Source organism: Perna viridis, chromosome 12, assembly GCF_037379345.1.
Source record: "Perna viridis isolate PV_CMFRI_1.1 ecotype Kerala chromosome 12, ASM3737934v1, whole genome shotgun sequence".
NCBI lineage: Eukaryota > Metazoa > Mollusca > Bivalvia > Mytilida > Mytilidae > Perna > Perna viridis.
In genome coordinates, this window is record NC_142456.1 from 30,708,876 (window position 1) to 30,726,660 (window position 17,785).

The window sequence follows — 17,785 nt, forward strand, 5'->3', positions numbered from 1 at the left end:
TTCGTCAGATTCATTTCAATATATAATAACCTAACCACACTATTCTCACTGTTATAAAAATGGAAATGTCGACTGATAAAGGTAATCAAATTTTATTCATACATCCGTAAAAATTGTTGAGAACTGTATAACCTTTTTCTCTTTTTATGAACTTGCTTATGATCTTCGATGTATTATCTACCCGACGAGTATTGTTGAACTGGCTTATATTGTGGTTTTTAGTGGCTTTCGATACCAATTTGTACTAGTTTTATCTTCGGGACCTTTTTCATTCTGCAGCACCTACACATACACTAGTTTTTCGTATAATTCCTCACGAAACGCCAAATATTAATCAATTTCAAGCATCCGTATTTAATACGTTGGTATCCGTTACAGCGCGTAAAGTAGTAAACTTCGTGTGATTGAGATGGTTTTTTTCTTGATTGAGACCATTACCTGTAATGTTTGGATCGTTATAACTTGACAAAAGACAATAAAAGGAGATTTAAACTTCCTGAAATTCCATAGGATTTTGAATATATGTCTTGTTATATGTCGTAATCAGCACGTAAATGTTCGGATGAACCGTAACATCGTGATATTGGTCGTAACAAATTTTGATTGAATTGTGCGGCAGATACGTCGACGCAATAACTTGAAATACTAATAAATCATAGATGGCTGGTAATTATTCGCAACCACCCTTATGTCGATTTGTAAAGAATGATAGCTTGACTCTTCAAGGATAACAAATTTGACAATTTTTGTTGTTCGGCATCGCAAGATTCGTAAAATTTAGTTTTCTAATCCCAACGTGAAGCATTTCTATTTGCTGTACGTTTACACTATTTGTTCAACGTGTTATAGTTTTCCTTTCATCTATCTTCTACCCCGGACTTGACTCGGTGGGTGTTTCTAGAAAAGCAGAGGACGCTTACCCTACCGGTGCACCTCTTCAATGCTCCCAGTTTTTAGTGGAGTCCGAGTTGCTCAATTTGCTGTTGGTACTTTGTATGTATGATTTTAGTTTCTCTATGTTCTTTGTTGTGTATGATTTTAGTTACTCTATGTTCTTTGTTGTGTATGTCTGTTTTCCATGTGTGGTCTTTGTCCCTGGATTACATTCCTTTGATTACCGCTATAACCTTGGTTCCCTTGATTACTCTTTAATAACTTCAAGTTCCACCCTCAGAAGCCTCAAATAACCATGATCCTGTCGCAAAAGGTGTCTCTACTATCAGTAATGGTGGTATCAACAAGCATATTGCAGATGAAGGACGCAGGGTTTCGTTTACAAATGCCTCGGCATCAACTGCAAGAACGATCCGCGACTCCAGACCAAGACCAAGTTTTGTTGAGATTTATACATCGAAACGATGGGGCATAACATTTCTTGCCTTGACTGTGTTGACCTTGAATGTAACCTTGAGGATGGGCATAAATTTTGCACTTGTTTGCATGGTGAAACCTATACCGGAAGTTGGAAACCAGTCGATATTGAACCAGTCAAGCCCAAGTGTCACAGTGGTTGATTATGATGAGGTATGGATACAAGTTTAACTCTGTTATAATGATGGACTTCATAAGTGAAATATATTTTAAACACATTTGAAATATACACATTATTTAATTTCAACATCGTAACTAACAAATTAAGTCAGTTGATCTTTTGCGATGTTCAATTGTTAGGAGTTTTTTTATCTTTTATATTATTGATCCTTTTGAATATTTTGCAATCCATGAAGTAAACAAAACGACCAAATAATGGAGTATGAATATACGTTCATTAACAGTGTTACGCTACTTAAATGCATTTGAAACTCGTGAACCTGATATAATAAACATCCATTTGAGTGTATTTTTTCTTTCTTTCGCAGTTTTTACTTATTTTTTTTAACCCGAAAACCATTAATTGCTTTTGAAATCATAGATTCGTGTCTGGCAGTGATATGTACTTCTTTAAACTTTAATGCATTAAGGGTGTATATCAATTTAACTGACAAATTGGGATTGATTCAAATTATGAAAAAAAAGTGGCTAAGGGAATCAGAAAAAATGTCAACAAAAGTATATCTCAGAGACATCATGGAAATTCAAGGGAACAAGGATTCAAACTGTAATAAAAAAATATTAACGACTAGACAAGGACAATAAATTCACACAACAAAAACAATAAAAGTAAATGAGCAACCCCTACTCCACAAAAAACTGGGAGCATTGACCAGGTGTTCAGGTCAATTGAGATTTGCGATGGAATGGTGAAAATAATGATACAATTTTCAGGATTGGGTTGTATATTGGGACAGTAGTACTCAGGGGCAAGTCATCTCGGCCTACCAGATTGGTTTTCCGTGGCTTTGTGTCTTTGGTGGGTGGGCAGCAGGGAAATTCGGAGGGAAGAAGATATTAATTGTCATGATGATTATCATCATTATTGCGTCGTCTGGTATTCCGGCTGCAGCTATGTACAGTCCATATCTTGTAATTGCATTAAGATTCATAGTGGGGCTATCATCGGTGAGTACTTAATGCTAAATATTCTACGCGTGTTTAGATATCGTACATTCGGATAAGAGCACCAGATCAGTTATATTTACCCGTGTCTAATTCTTCTGTAACTAAGATTTTGTAAAGGAAATAATGATAGTTTTCTATTGTATGCATGATTCATATAATGTTGTAACATACTCGTAGTTACGGACTAATGATATAATAATAATCATAAAAGTGACAAGTGTGGACACAGGTATTGCCCCAGGGGCATGTATGGACGCAGACTGGTATTGCCCGAAGAGCAAATTTGAACATACGTACGTTTTTTCTTGAACGTGTTTGCTTTGTCTAGAAAACTTCTCCATTTTTGGATATCAATAACTGAATTAACTGAATTGATAAATACAATTTGTTCCCAATTTAGATGTTTAGTAACTCATGTTAATTAATATATTCATTAACATGCTTTACTAAACATCTAAATTGGGAACAAATTCCACTAAATGGATTGCCATAGGACAAGTCATATGCATATTACAATGCTGCTTCCTTGTAGATGTACTTGCATGGATGTGTTGAATTTGCTATGCCATGTTAATGATTGGTCATTTCACTTTACATAGGTTAGCTTGATAAAATTCTGGACTCTAAGTGTTAACCTACAGTGTGGTATCTGTCAGTTACATTGGTGGTCTTTAATTTAAAATGGTAGGGGAAATAAACTCAGAATCTAATAAGTGCATTTCTTCAGTAGTTAATAAAATCATATTAAAATTTCATAACAATTAATCAACCATAACTATAATGTCGTCTCACGAAAACCAAGTGAATATGGACGACGACACGGACACCAATATACAATGTTTTGCGATGACACTACTCACTATTATATATATATATATATATATATATATATATATATATATATATATATATATATATATATATATATATATATATATAGGCGAGGTCGGGGTTTGGGAATGCTCAATTTCCTATTCCTTAAAAAAACCTGTCAATTACTCTTCCTTAGGACCAATTTATTAGTGTGTGATTTGCTAAGAATTTACATCTATAAGGTCTTTGTTTTTACATTAGTTTTAATTTAAACAGTTCTCTAGGAAAAGAGAATAAAACTGCATAATGGGAATAAATCCCCACTTACTATCATGTACTCAACAGATAACATTCAAAATTCTTATGAAACAAAATTACAATACCGTATATGAAAGGACTTTAAGGCTTATTAATCCATCGATACTGGCTCATAGTTAACACTTCAAAATCAATATTTCAACTAAATCTTGTATCAAACAATTTTAATCAACTTCTAAATAGTTATATACATTTGTACCCTGAAAAAAGGTTGCCTTGGACAAAATCTATATACTGTGACGTTGCTATTGCGGCTGTGTTGAAAATACAAATCAATCTAAGCTATAAACGACTATTGTAAACAATCAAACTGTGATTGTGTGAAAGTTGTATACTGTTGAAATCAGGACAAATAATAAGTTCTGAATATTTGTCACAAATGGGTTCTTCTAATTCTTTATAATCAATTAAAATTTCCAAAACCCGTGAAAAAAAACGTCAAAATTCCGTATGTCAGGTGTAACACAGTGTAGGTTCAAAAGAAATCTAAAATATGTTTTTTTTGAGATAATTATCGAAATTGCGTTAATTTCAGGCCAAAAAATATTCAATGCAAAAATGAGTGTTGGTAAATGGTCAGACTTCTAAACGTATTCAGTAATCAAATTCTGTTATTAATATAGGAACTTATTTACACAATATTCTTTTCCGATTAATATTTCTTAAACATGTAGATACTTTGAGCAATTCCACGTAGCCATATGATAAAATTTTCAGTACAAACAAAAAGTTTACGTCTTTTTTGAAAATGTCTATCGTAATGTCAGATGTCAATATTTTCCGGGTTCGTTGAGAAAATGTCATGTTCCAACACAATGCTACAATCAATTGGCAATTTCTTCTATGAAATAATGATATTTTGTAATTGTATATGCAGTAAGGAATACACACATTTCATTTTTTATGGTTTAAACCGTTTAAAACGGATAAAATTCGAACAAAACAAATGTCTAGCGATTTGTCGAACTTTCACTTTTTGAACGTTTGGAACGTTTTCCGTCGATCGGGAAATGGGGAAATAAAACGGAAATAATTTCAGCTTTAGATAACACGAACGAGACACTTATACTGGTCTCTGTAATTACAAGTATAGAACATGCAACTGAAAGCGACAAAAAAAAATCAAAATCAAAGGGATATAAGACTATGAGTATCTGTATTTTGTGTTATTAACAAACGAAAGAATAAACCAAAAAAAATTGAATAAATTCTTATAGTTTATTGGAATTCGATTGGAGTAGAATGACTGAAACGCAAAATAGGGTTGACAGAACTTTAAAAATGTATAGGAAAGCAGGATGCTAATAGATAAAATGAATGCAGAAAAGAGAGTCATAGACATTTTTTTTTATTTAGGAAAACGCAAATGAGCAAATGAAAAGAAAATCAAGGGGCTATCTAATGGGTGTTGATGAAAGCCCGATTTTCTGATGGATAGAAAGCTCTTTCAATCGAAATACTAAGTGTGAAAGGTCCAAATTCTGCTATTTTAACTTATCGCAGGAGAATGTTGCTATGTTCTCTCTCTAGCCAGACAGAGTGTGCGTATATGTGGCGGTTGCATTCCACGCTGCGGTGCACATGCAGGTGCAAATTTAATTTACCGGTAGTACTGATAATCAAATTAATTACTCTTTTCGATTTTTAAGTAATGTTTAAGATGTTTTAATTGCTACCAATTAAAAATTATTGTATATTTTGCTTTACTGTACACGTAATTCAATAAACAAGCAAGCAAGAAACGGAAAGTGTCGACTAACGTCGAATTCTGATGTTACCGTATGTGCCACAATAGCGTGCGTAACGTCATTCGTATACTTGTTTTGCAACTGTTTAAAAAACATGAATATCCAGAGGTATTGCCAGCATCGTTTGGTTTCATCACTAACGTAACTTGTATGTACGTATTTCATTAAATCATGTAAATCGTCACATTTAATAAAACTTAGTGTGTAGTATTAATGTCTTGATACTAAACAAAAGCCTCATCCTTTTTAACAGAAAATCGATCCATTTATATTTATCTAACTGCAAATATAAGAAAAAGAGTTGACATTTATTTTTAATACTTTACAAAAATAATCAAAAATGTTGTTTTTTTTTTAACATACATGTAGTTGTATATCAATGCCTGCATTTGTTGATTGTGTGTATTGTGTTACTCTACATCTATAATCATACACAGTAAATCTAACTGTGTAATTCAAAATCGATGTCTATTGAATATTCTAAGGAAAACATCATCTGACATCACGATGGCTGTTAAACATTTTTTAAGAACATTCATGTGCAATGCATTTTAACTTGCATGCACATATGTGTACAATATCATGAATTAAATGACCTCAGAAAAGAAGATAATAATTACAATCTCATTTCAATTTACGAAACTATTTCTCAACTTATTATGCTAAAGCTCAAAATAAAATTTCATCATTAGCAATGGAGAAATAATACTGAGGGAGAATCTTGAGTAATAAAAATACACACACACACACACACACACATATATATACAGAAAGGTCTGAAAAATTCCCAACGATGTTAGAACTGTCAAATTTGCGATGCAAATTTTTGGTCGTTCCCTCCGCGGGACTCGAACTCGTACCGCTGTGACATCTATGGCAACACCGCCAGCACTAAGTCCAGCGCCCTAGACCACTCGGTCAGCTAGGCTATATAAAAATATAGCTTTCGCTGGCCGGGTCATTCCTCCTCGTAGGATTAATCTAGGGCTGTAACCTAGTACACGATGTATGGTAGTACGGGACAGTTCGTTTTAGATGTTATCATGTAGGATAGAGGATCAAATTAATGATGCATGTCACAACAAATCAATATTATACAAACGTCTCAAAAATTTGCATCGCAAATTTGACAGTTCTAACATCGTTGGGAATTTTTCAGACCTTTCTATACGATTATGTATCTTCCCTGTATCAATTTGATCCGATGGAACAGTGTAGCGAATAGAGTCGTCACATTCTGAGTCCCAAAAGAGATTTGGCCGTGGACTAAGTATATGAAATTATTTGTTGATTAGTCATAGCATATTTGGTTTTCATTGTATTCTGAATTCGGTGTCACTATATGACTTATTTCATTTGAAAGGTTTTAGATAAAAATAAATCCCTACCTACCGACCCTACAAAATTTCAGAAAAGTGATCGGAACCATAACTTTATATTTTTCGACCTTTCTCATCAATTGACTGGCATGCGCCAATGTCTCTTTTACATGCACTTGAAAGTGTTGATTTTATCCCGAAAAGTATTTTGCTGGATCAACGATTCAGCAAATGATGTATGCTGTACATTATAAGCTTGCAGATAACAAATTGGATCACTAGATCACGGATCGACATTAAATCACCCGGTAATGCATTAAATAAATGAATGAATGAACGAGGTCACATGACCCACATTCACAGGTATGACTGTGACCGGGAACTGTGTAAACACTTCGTAAACGCTTCCATGCTTTACATCGTCCATGAGATACCCCAGACGATAGCCAAAGGCGTCAAGAAACCCCTCAGTCCGTCATGAATTACAAATACCACATATGAGTGTAATCCGGGTCTAACAGTATTGAGTATATATATGGTCAGCTGATGGTCATCGTCTCTCATATCGTACAAATGATTGGCTAAAACTGCGTTACGAAAGTTTTTTTGGGGATTTTTAGTGGTTTATATCCACAAAGACAGTCGAATTATCGACTCAATTATCTACTAGAAGCAACGATGTCCTAGCTTTGGAATGGAGGGAGTAACGGATAATACGGAAAGTGCTATCGTTTTCAACTTTATTGTTATAGTGTTATTTAATAATAATAATAATAATGATAATAATAATAATAATGGTAAATGCAAACTAACTTTTGTTGCGATTTCGCTTCCGTATTTTTTTGTAACATATATTCTCGCGAAATTTGCCAAAGTAAGTCCGAAATTAAGATAATAAAAGTGGTCTCTCATTGCACGATTTCTCCTTTCTCTTGATTTGTACTGAATGATTTATATGCGATTCATTTTCACTCACAGTGCAGACGAAATACCATCTTCATATGTGGTTTTGGTGTGCTATGTAATGCTGTTATGCTTCTATATATTTTGTAGGGTGGAATTGTTCCTTGTATTACTCAGATCTTATCAAGGTGGACGCCAATTTATGAAAGGTCAAGAATAATGGCAGCAGCAAACTCAGGTAGGTCAATGACTATGGCAACGTACAAAAAAACTCAGGTAGTTCAATGACTATGGCAACGTACAGAAAACTCAGGTAGGTCAATGACTATGGCAACGTACAAAAAACTCAGGGGTTTAATCCTGGTTTGCCCACATTTAATTATACCAATTATCAATTAGTTAAATGAACTAAAAAGACAAAGTGTTTACTGATCATAAGATTGTATAGTCTGTTCCAAATATATAGGTGTCATTTTATATGTTTCTGTGTACATAGAAGATTTTGTTCTCACTGTGTAGTTTCTTTTAAATATATAAATAGAAAAAAGTTGAATAATATATCTTTATATACTTTACTATTACTTCACTGAAGTCAATTACAATTAATTTGAACAATAAATAAATAATTTACTATTATATCAGACAATCATAGCACATATAAATTATTTTGTCTTATTTAAACACAATTTAAAACACATAATGTATAAAACAAATATATGAAGCACTATACTTAACACAAAACAATGAATTTACAAATTATGCATTATATTTCATCACAAAATATATTTAAATAGGCACTGTTGATTCATATAACAAAAATTCAATATTTACAATGTCAATTAGAAATCAGTCTTTTAGTCCAAGTGAAGAAGATATGGGGTGCTGTGTCGGCGTAGTCTACCACATTGACGAGTCCTTGCTGGTACCTGTCTTTAGTAGTTAAAGTCTGGTGTCTATCACTCAGTATCTGCGTCTTTTTGGTGGATGAGCACCTCCTGCTGCGTATTGGATAATGGTGCATTCTGTAACTGCCTGGGACTTCTGTAATAGCTCTATGATCTGGTAGGTGTTTGGGTGGACATGCTGAACTTTCTTGATCTTGTTATGCCAGCCTTCCAGGTGTTTGGAGGTGCTGGGTCCCTCGGTCTGGTAGTTGTTCCATAGGAAATGGCGTCCTTCAACCCAAAACTCTATCACATAGTCCATGAATGATGTAGTGTCGGATATGTTGTCAGGTTCTCCGAGGTCTTCAAGTTCATTGTGCCATATTTCTTCAACTAGGTGTTGTGGTATGAGTGGTTGGACTGCTGCTCGTGATGTTGTTTCTCTTTTCTTTTTACTCAGCATTTCTGTGTCTTTCGCCAAAACTGTGTAAAGTGGAAGAAGCAGCTTTTAACAGTAACCTCAGGGAAGACAGTGTGTGCTGCATTGTTGGTTGCTGTCTCAAAGTCTATGAATATGGTGTCTGGTTGGAGTTGTTGAGATGTGTTGGATCTGGCTGAAGAAACGTGCGTAGATGGTCTCGTCTTTTCCTGGTAGTAAAGCAGATACAAGTGGGTACATGGAACGGTCTACCATTGCGTGGACTGTGTACATCTGATTTATTGTTAAAATGTGCATATTCCACACAATTCAATAATAAATTATAGAATTCTTTAAAATACAGGTACATTTCAGAAAGCAACTTTAATTGTTAAAACAACAAAACCCCTTATGTTTAATTAAACCTGTAATTAAAAGAGGGCAAACCAGGATGACACGAACTCAGGTAGGTCAATGACTATGACAACAGCAAAATCAGGTAGGTCAGAGACAATGGCAACTGCAATCTCGGGTAGGTCAAAGATTATGGTTACAGAAAATTCAGGTAGGTCAATGACTATGCATTAGGCAACAACAAATATTACTTTCAAAATCGAAGAAATGTTATTGTGCTGCTATGATTCTGTACTTTTTGTAAAAAAGTATAAAAAAAAGAAGTTGTAAATTGCAAGTATAACGTCACCTGTAAATCGTCTGCAACCCCTTTGAAAACTTTTGAATCAACATCCTTTAACGATTCATAGATCAGACGTACATGTATGAAGCTCATATTAACTTATACCTGTAGTACCCTTTTCATTTTCAAGATCATTGCCAATTTTCTTTATAAGTCGTACTCTGCATTGACTACCAATATTGACTTTGCCAATACACAACACAAACTTTATGGCCAATATGGAAGCGGAATTTAACTAACCATTAATCCTGGTTTAAATCAACATTTTATTGTATTTGCCAATTTATGAATTATTCAATATGTCCCTCCGATGTGTGATTATGAGTTTCTCTGATTTTTTTATTGCCTTTTTAAACGACGGAAAAAGGTATGTTTCGCATAATTCTTGTCTTGTGTTGCGTTGTTTTTTCTTCTTGGACTGATGATGAATTTTATTTGTAGGTCAAATCTTAGGGAGTTCCATAACGTTCATCGCCTCTGGGTTATTGTGTGCTGTACCTTTTCAAAATGGATGGCCCCTCATTTTCTATGTATTTGGTCAGTATAAGTTATTTTTCCCCCTTAACAAAATGATCATGAAATCATTACATGAAACGCACTTGTTTATTAAAACAACAATACACAAAATACCAATGCAACCAGTTTTATGTACAGAGCAGATTTGTGAGAATCAAGCAATTTTTTTAAAATCAGAAATGCCCATACATGACTAAAATTCGAACTTTCTCACACTGTACTTTCTTTGATCTTTGCAATAACACAGAAACTAGTAACATTTACAAATAAATGTAGATTTTTTATTGTATGTAGTTGTGTTTTATTTGTTTGTTTAATTGTTTGTTTTTTGTTTGTTTTTGTTTTTGTTTTGTTTTTGTTTGTTTTGTTAGTTTGTTTTGTTTCGTTTGTTTTGATATTTATTATTGTTTTATGTATTATTTTTATTGCTTGTTTGATATTATTAACAGTTTTATCATGTCCTATAAACAGTTGATCATTTCCAACACATATGCAATTATCGTAATTGCACTTATTTCTGCGGTTTATTTTTTTTTCTTGCGATCAGTAACTATTCGCCAAAAAAGTTCAATTACTATAACTTATATTCTGGGAAATTTTATTCCATTGCTCTTGTGGTTTAAAGATACAATGACAAAGTGTTTTGTTTCTTTTTCTGCAAATTTTTCATCCAGCTAGTACACCAACCATTGCATGATTACTTTTCACATACTAGTGTTTTTATTTTTTTTATTTTTAAAGAATAAATGATTCGAAAAAAATTGCAAGTAACGAGTCGACGAAACTTCAGTTAGGAATTACCATTTGGTTTTAAAGGGGGCTAGGACGAAATTTGAAATTAAAAAAATGCAAAATCCAAATTTTCCTGAAATAAATTACTTTCACTTGATTTTGATTTGAATAACTTTGTTCGCTTACCCTACCGATGAACCTGGTCCATGCTCCCAGTTTTTAGTGGAGTCCGAGTTGCTCATTTGATTTTGTTACGTTGTATGTATGATTTTAGTTACTTTATGTTCTTTGTTGTGTATGTCTGGTCTTTGTTCCTGGATTACATTCTTTTGATTACAGCTATAACCTTGGTTCCCTTGATTACTCTTTGTAATTCCTTTACAACTTTTGTACCATTAAAAACTATAGGTATCAATTCTCAATACAATCTGATTTAAGTCAGCTGTTATGATATCTTACATTACCTTGCGCTCCGTAACGTAAGGCAATGTAGCGTATCATAACAGCAAATTTTAATCATATTGGGTGTTAGGTAGCGTAAGGCAATGTAGCGTATTATAACATCTGATATTTAATCACATTGTTCTAAATATAAACTCAACCCTTTACTTTTTCTGGCATATTAATATTTTGATACATTGAAACTTGTTCAAGGTTCAAAATATATGAAATTCAATGTAAGGATCTTTAAATATTGTCTGGTTTAGACATGTTTTCGGGTTTTTCAGGGTTCGGATAAGACAGTTTTACTTTACTTTTTTGTTTGGAATTTTTAGCTGCTTTAAATTTGATGATAATTTTTGTTTGGGCGAGAGTTGTATATGATCATCCAGATGACCATCCAAGAATGTCAAACAAGGAAATCAACTATATTAAAAATGGTCGACGAGATAGTGACAATGTTAAGGTATTTACAACTTTTACTGAGCTATTTGGTTATATCATTTATTTTTTATTTATTCTTTATGTCAATGTCTACTCAATTTGAAGATGACTTTGGCATGTATTTTTGTCAATATAGGTCTCTTTCAGTGTTGGATGGTGGTATAAAATCATTACCCAGTGCAACGGTGTAAGGTTAATTAGATCTAAAGTTTATATGATATCTCAACTGTTGGTGGTGAAATGTAGATTTTAGCATGCGGGCTTATAAAAACCTATTCTCTGTATAAATTAAAATAATTTTGGACTTCAAAATTTTGAATAACTAAAATCAGTCTATTGACATGTTAACATCGAAATAAGCAGAAATATTTTTGTTTGCAAACCTGCTACCATGGAAAGCAACATTTAGTATTTACATTAACTACCAAAAAGGAAATTTGGCTGTTTTCAGTTTTCCATGAAAACCACTAATGCATACATTATAAATTTATGCTGTAGATAGTTTGACACTTCTATCATAAAAATACAACCAGTTTCTGTTGGTAGTCACATCAATATCTTCACATACTAAGGTATTTAAAGGGTTAACAATGGGTTCCAAAAATAGTAACTTTTTTTTCATTTTTAAAATTCAGTTTTATGTAATTTTCAATACCAAACAGTACAAAATTGCACCCGTATGTATGTGTATAATTTCAAGAGTGGATAGAACTGTCCTTGCATATGGAAATTTTAGAAAGCTAAAGATGTGTCATTTTTTTTAGTTTTAGAAATTTGAAGATTCCTGGTAACCATTGTAATTTTCAGGAAAATTGCAATTTGTAGGGTTTTTTCCACAGGGCATTTCATTAAAAGTCTTAATAATATAAAGTAAGCAGTTTAAATCTGTTACTGGAAAAGAATTCTAAAGGTCATAAAAAGCAAGAATTTTAACTTCAAGGTTTTTGCCCTTACCAGTTCATCATGTTTTTTATAAACATACATTTGTTTGTGACCTTGACCTTTATTTTCACCACAATATATATGTATATGGTTTGTTTTATTTTTTTGGGTTTTTTTTTTTGGTGTTTTTGTTTTTTGTTTTTTTTTGTTTTTGTTTTTGTTTTTGTTTTTTTTTTTTGCCATGGCAACCATATTCAAGGTAATTTGTCTCAGAATAGAAAAATATCACGTCTATTTTTGTCTTATAATATAGAGCAAAGTTTATTTTGTTTAACATTTGAAGGCATTGCCTATCTTTGTCTGCATTTGTTTTGCTAATTGATATTACTACGTACACCTAAAACTGTTCTCACTGTATTAGATGCCCGATCCTCCATGGAGAAAGTTGTTAACTTCATCAGCTGTTTGGGCCATTCATTCTGCACATATTTCTTTTGCGATCGTTTTCACAACTCTTACAGTTTATATGCCAATGTACATGAACGACGTCATGAAATTCGACACAATTCTCGTAAGTAATATTATTTTAAAGTGGTCTGAAACGATTTTTCTTTTCAGTACAGAAAATTAGACCTAAAGTATAATACATATTATTGATGGTGATTCTGGGTAATACATTTACTTATTATTGTTCTTCTCGTAACTGTTCAACAGAAGTATATTACATAACGAAATATTTATGAAATGAAGGAATAAACATCTACTGTTGAAGATCTATTTTTTTTTGGGGGGGGGTTCCAAATTTCGCAGTATTCGTGCTTCGGTCAAACCGCGAATCCACTAAGCAACCATAAAAGTTCGTGAAAACATATATAATTTTATGCTCAAGTGAATTTTACGTATTCAAAGCTCCATGAACTGACAAATTACGATCTCGTAAGGAAGAAAAAAACAGATATAAATTGCAAATATGATATTGTAACTCAGGCAAGCAATCGGATAAATAGGATGAGATGAACAACTCTTATCATAATTGAAAAGTGTATTCTTCTAGAACTAATAACAAAATAACTTCGTTATTTCAGAATGGTGTGGCATCGTCTGCTCTTTTCATTGGTCGTCTGTGTGGTACAATCGTGAGTGGGTACATTGCAGATAAACTTTATATTTCCGGTTACCTGTCAATTATATGGATAAGGAGAATGTTTCAATCCATTGGCAAGTATTTCACTGTTTGGAAATGTATTACATGTATATAATAAACAGATTTATTTGTAGAAAGTTGTGAACAAATGTATTTTAAAACATAGTTACTTTATGTTCTTTGTTGTGTATATCTGTTTTCCATGTCTGGTCTTTGTCCCCGGATTACATTCTTTTGATTACCGCTATAACCTTGGTTCCCTTTATTACTCTTAAGAAAGGGAACTAGACAGGGAAATTAGACAAACAAAACAAAAACATGAAATGACCAAAACAACACGTACAAGGACACAAAAGTAAATGTGCAATTCGTTCTCCACTTAAAATTGGGGGCATGGACTAACTGCACAAGCAGAGTAAGAGAGTAAGAGTCCTCTGCTTTTCAAAAATCATCGGCCGAGTATCTTATAAAATTCTTGTCCGGAGAGACGAAAGGGGAAAACTATGACACTTAACTGTGAATAAGGATAACTTGTCTGGTTGGATAAATTCTTACTAACCGGTGTTCAAAATATCGTTTTGTATTTTTTGGTTTGTTTGTTATTGTCTTATCATTATTATTTGATGTATAATTCTTATTGAAATAAATCACTTTTTCAGCTATGATATTTACGGCACCTCTGCTGGTTGGTATAAGCTTCTTAGATCACACTCAATGGGAATTAGCTGTGGGTTTGTTATTTATATATTGGTTTTTACAGGGAGGTCTTGGTTCGGCATTCAGGGCTAACTATTTAGATATAGCTCCAAGGTACGGACAATGTTTTATAACTTAATAAAGAGCGTTCAGAAATATTTCCTAACACTCAAGTGAAATTAAAGCTACAACATTAAATAGAAAATTTCAAGCAAATGAGTAATATGGCAACCCAGAACAAAGTTAACAGAACTTGTATACTAGTCAAGAAGAACGTAATCCATGGATAACGACTGGGACACAAAAATAGACACATAATAACAAAGGATATGAAAAAAACAAAATTTCATGTACATGGAAATACATTGTAAAAGTAAATGGACACCCCAGACTACAATTGAGAGGTTGGATCAGGTACACCAGTAGTATAAGCATCCTGTGCAAACTTATAATAATACAAATTGCTGGAACATGAATACCTGTAGGTCAAACTTTCTTTACTTTACAAAATTGGATCTAAATGAACACATGGAAAATCTGTAAAAAACAGTTGCATCAAATTAAATAGCTAACTGCAGTAAATAGATTTGGTCTTCCCTCGGCTGAATGACCATAACATACCTAATTAATTGTCTCGGGTAGATACTGGACCATCGACAAAGATATTTAACTTTATATTCGAATTATTGTCTAATCGATCGTCAATTGTGCACTCTTTCCTACCGTAGGAAGATTATCAGATGATAGTCGTTCTATCAAACAAAAACATTTCTATTCCCTATAGTTCAGTACGCATGAAATAAATGCAAAATATGTGTAGGTTTTTATGTCTGAAAACAATTGTGAGATATGTTTAGATACGATATGGTTATATTCGCTTTTGTGCGTATAAAGACTTATTGAAACAAATATTTAAAAAAAGCAGCCCCTATTCATTAGTAATGCTATGGAAGACATTTAACCATCGTATGATCTGCATTCCTAAACATATGTTTTCATCGGAAGTATTATTTCCTTAACATATAAAAACATGACAGCATGTTCTTAGTTTTTAGTGGAGTCTGGGTTGCTCATTTACTTTTGTTTCTTTGTGTGTGTTACTTTTGCAATTTCAAAAAAACACGTCAAAATGTATTAGAAACTCATACATATTTAAGATATACTTCGGCCATCGAACATGACTCCTTGAATACTAGTCACATAGACGATATCGAAGAACGTTTAATGCTTTTACAGTTAATAATGTAGTTAAATGTTGAATGACCACTATCAGATGAAATATCTTAGGTGGTTGACTTCACAAATAACAAGCCGATTTGAACTCTCTCCTTGTCGAAACTATGCGGACTTATCGTACCGTTCTAGAGTTCTTACATGAAGGCTTCTAGAGCTGGATTATATTTCTTCAAGATAAAATCATCGCTACAAAAACTTTGTGGTCGTCATCATGAATTCATGGATCGTTATGGTTTATTTATCTGCACCATGAAAACCGATTTGTTCACCGTGAGATAATTCTATTTTCCTTTCACCTCGGCCTCGAACTTGACATTTAATAAGCACGTGGGTTGTTGTTTCAATTAAAGCACAGGAAGCTACCGTTGCATCTATCAGGTTCATGCTCCCAGTTTTTTTATTGCGTCCATGTTGCCAATTTATTTTTGTTTCCGTTGTACGTGTTATTTCGTTGTTGTGTGTATCTGTTTAGTCTATCTAGTCGTTATGCTTGGTTTATATTTATTTTGATTATCGTTCAAATCCTTGTTCCCTTGATAACCCTTAGTTTTCCCTAGTTTTCCCTTTCATTCCATATTGAGTTCCCTAGAAAGTTTAAATTTCTTTGTCAACTGTCCAGTTAAGTATCAAACTTCTTCAAGTGATAGTCATTGAAATACGAAAGGTACCAATCATATAATTTAGGGAAGACCAACTTAACCCCAGATGTTAGCCATTATTATATTACTTGCTGTACATATTTATACCCATAACCGTTGTATTACTTAAGGTTTGCAGGAGTAATAAATGGACTTACTACCGCCACGGCCTCGGCCTCTGCCATAGCATCACCTCTCATAGCCTCAGCAGTTCTGGAGGAGGTAGGTTATACTTAATTAATCAATATCACTTAATTAGTATTTTAGTATTTAGTAATTAGTTTGAAAAGTATGTTTTTTTTTAATATTTTTCGAAAACCTCGGTATTGATTATGTTATACAGTGGAGCCTTTGTAAACCGAACACCTTTTGGATTGGAAAATATGTTCGGCTTAGACAAATGGTCAGTTTTCCAGGTTCTGTTTAAAACTGATATAAAACATATTTAGAAAGTTTCTGGTTTAGATAGGTTTGATTAAACATTTTCCAATGTAAAAGGTGGTTCGGTTTTAAACAGGTTTCATTGTACTCATTCTTTTGTATATTTCTGAAATGACGTTTTTTTTTTATTCATTCTACATGCACTTTCTATTCATTTTCAAACAGCGAACTAGAGAAGAATGGCAAATTGTGTTTATTTATTGCGCCGGTACAGGAGTTTTGGGATCCATAATATTTGTCTGCCTGGCTCAAGGTAATGTGCAATCATGGGCACAAGACAACGATACTGAGATTGATGTCGACGAAACCAGCATAAATGAGTCACGTGACTTATCATTTACATCACATGATAATAACAACGCACATCAACTTAGTGAAAAGGAGGACGTTAATTGTCAAAATGGCATTCCAAGATCCAAAACATATCCACAGATGTGTCATATAGAAGAACGTTTGAACCAGAAAGTTGATTTGAACTACAAACATTTAATCAAAGCATATGACAATGATGGATATAAACATGAAACCAATGATGTCAATACACAGCAGGACGATACACATAAGGCCCTTGATACCCCGACTGAAATTCATTGTGTTGAAGAGAGGAAAAAACGTATTTGTAACCATAGTGACCAGAATGGCGTTACTGCAGATTTCAAATCGAGACAGACAACAGAATATAATTCAAGACTATCACTGAAAAACAGAGGTCTTAAGTTATACATTCCGGAGACCAAAAATATAGAAAGCACTCGTTTATAAGATATCCTCAATTTAGACCTATTTTTATGAAAGTAATTTTGATGGTTTTTGTTATAACTTTGATGTCGACCTGAAAAAAAAATTCTATTTTTACAAATCATTTCTCATATCATCTGCTTTATTATCCAGATGTCAGGTTATCGGTCGTTAGTGATGTGGTAAATACTATGTAATAGTATAAAATTTTATCAAATTTTTTATTGCAATAAAACTGACTTTGCACATTTAATAAACGCACTGTTGTCTGCATGTTA

The 17,785-nt window shown here is 33.1% G+C and overlaps 1 protein-coding gene across 1 annotated transcript; it reads left to right on the forward strand.

Annotated features, from left to right (window-relative positions):
- The first annotated feature begins 49 nt into the window (after positions 1–49).
- On the forward strand, positions 50–17,764 carry LOC148601997 (sialin-like). The gene is made up of 11 exons (XM_088554343.1): positions 50–81; positions 1,175–1,524; positions 2,266–2,499; positions 7,751–7,838; positions 10,041–10,136; positions 11,624–11,754; positions 13,036–13,185; positions 13,700–13,832; positions 14,418–14,568; positions 16,460–16,550; positions 16,935–17,764. Exons 1-11 carry the CDS (start codon positions 60–62, stop codon positions 17,529–17,531), a joined length of 2,043 nt encoding a protein of 680 aa, XP_088410469.1. The 5' UTR covers positions 50–59; the 3' UTR covers positions 17,532–17,764.
- The last annotated feature ends 21 nt before the right edge of the window (positions 17,765–17,785 follow it).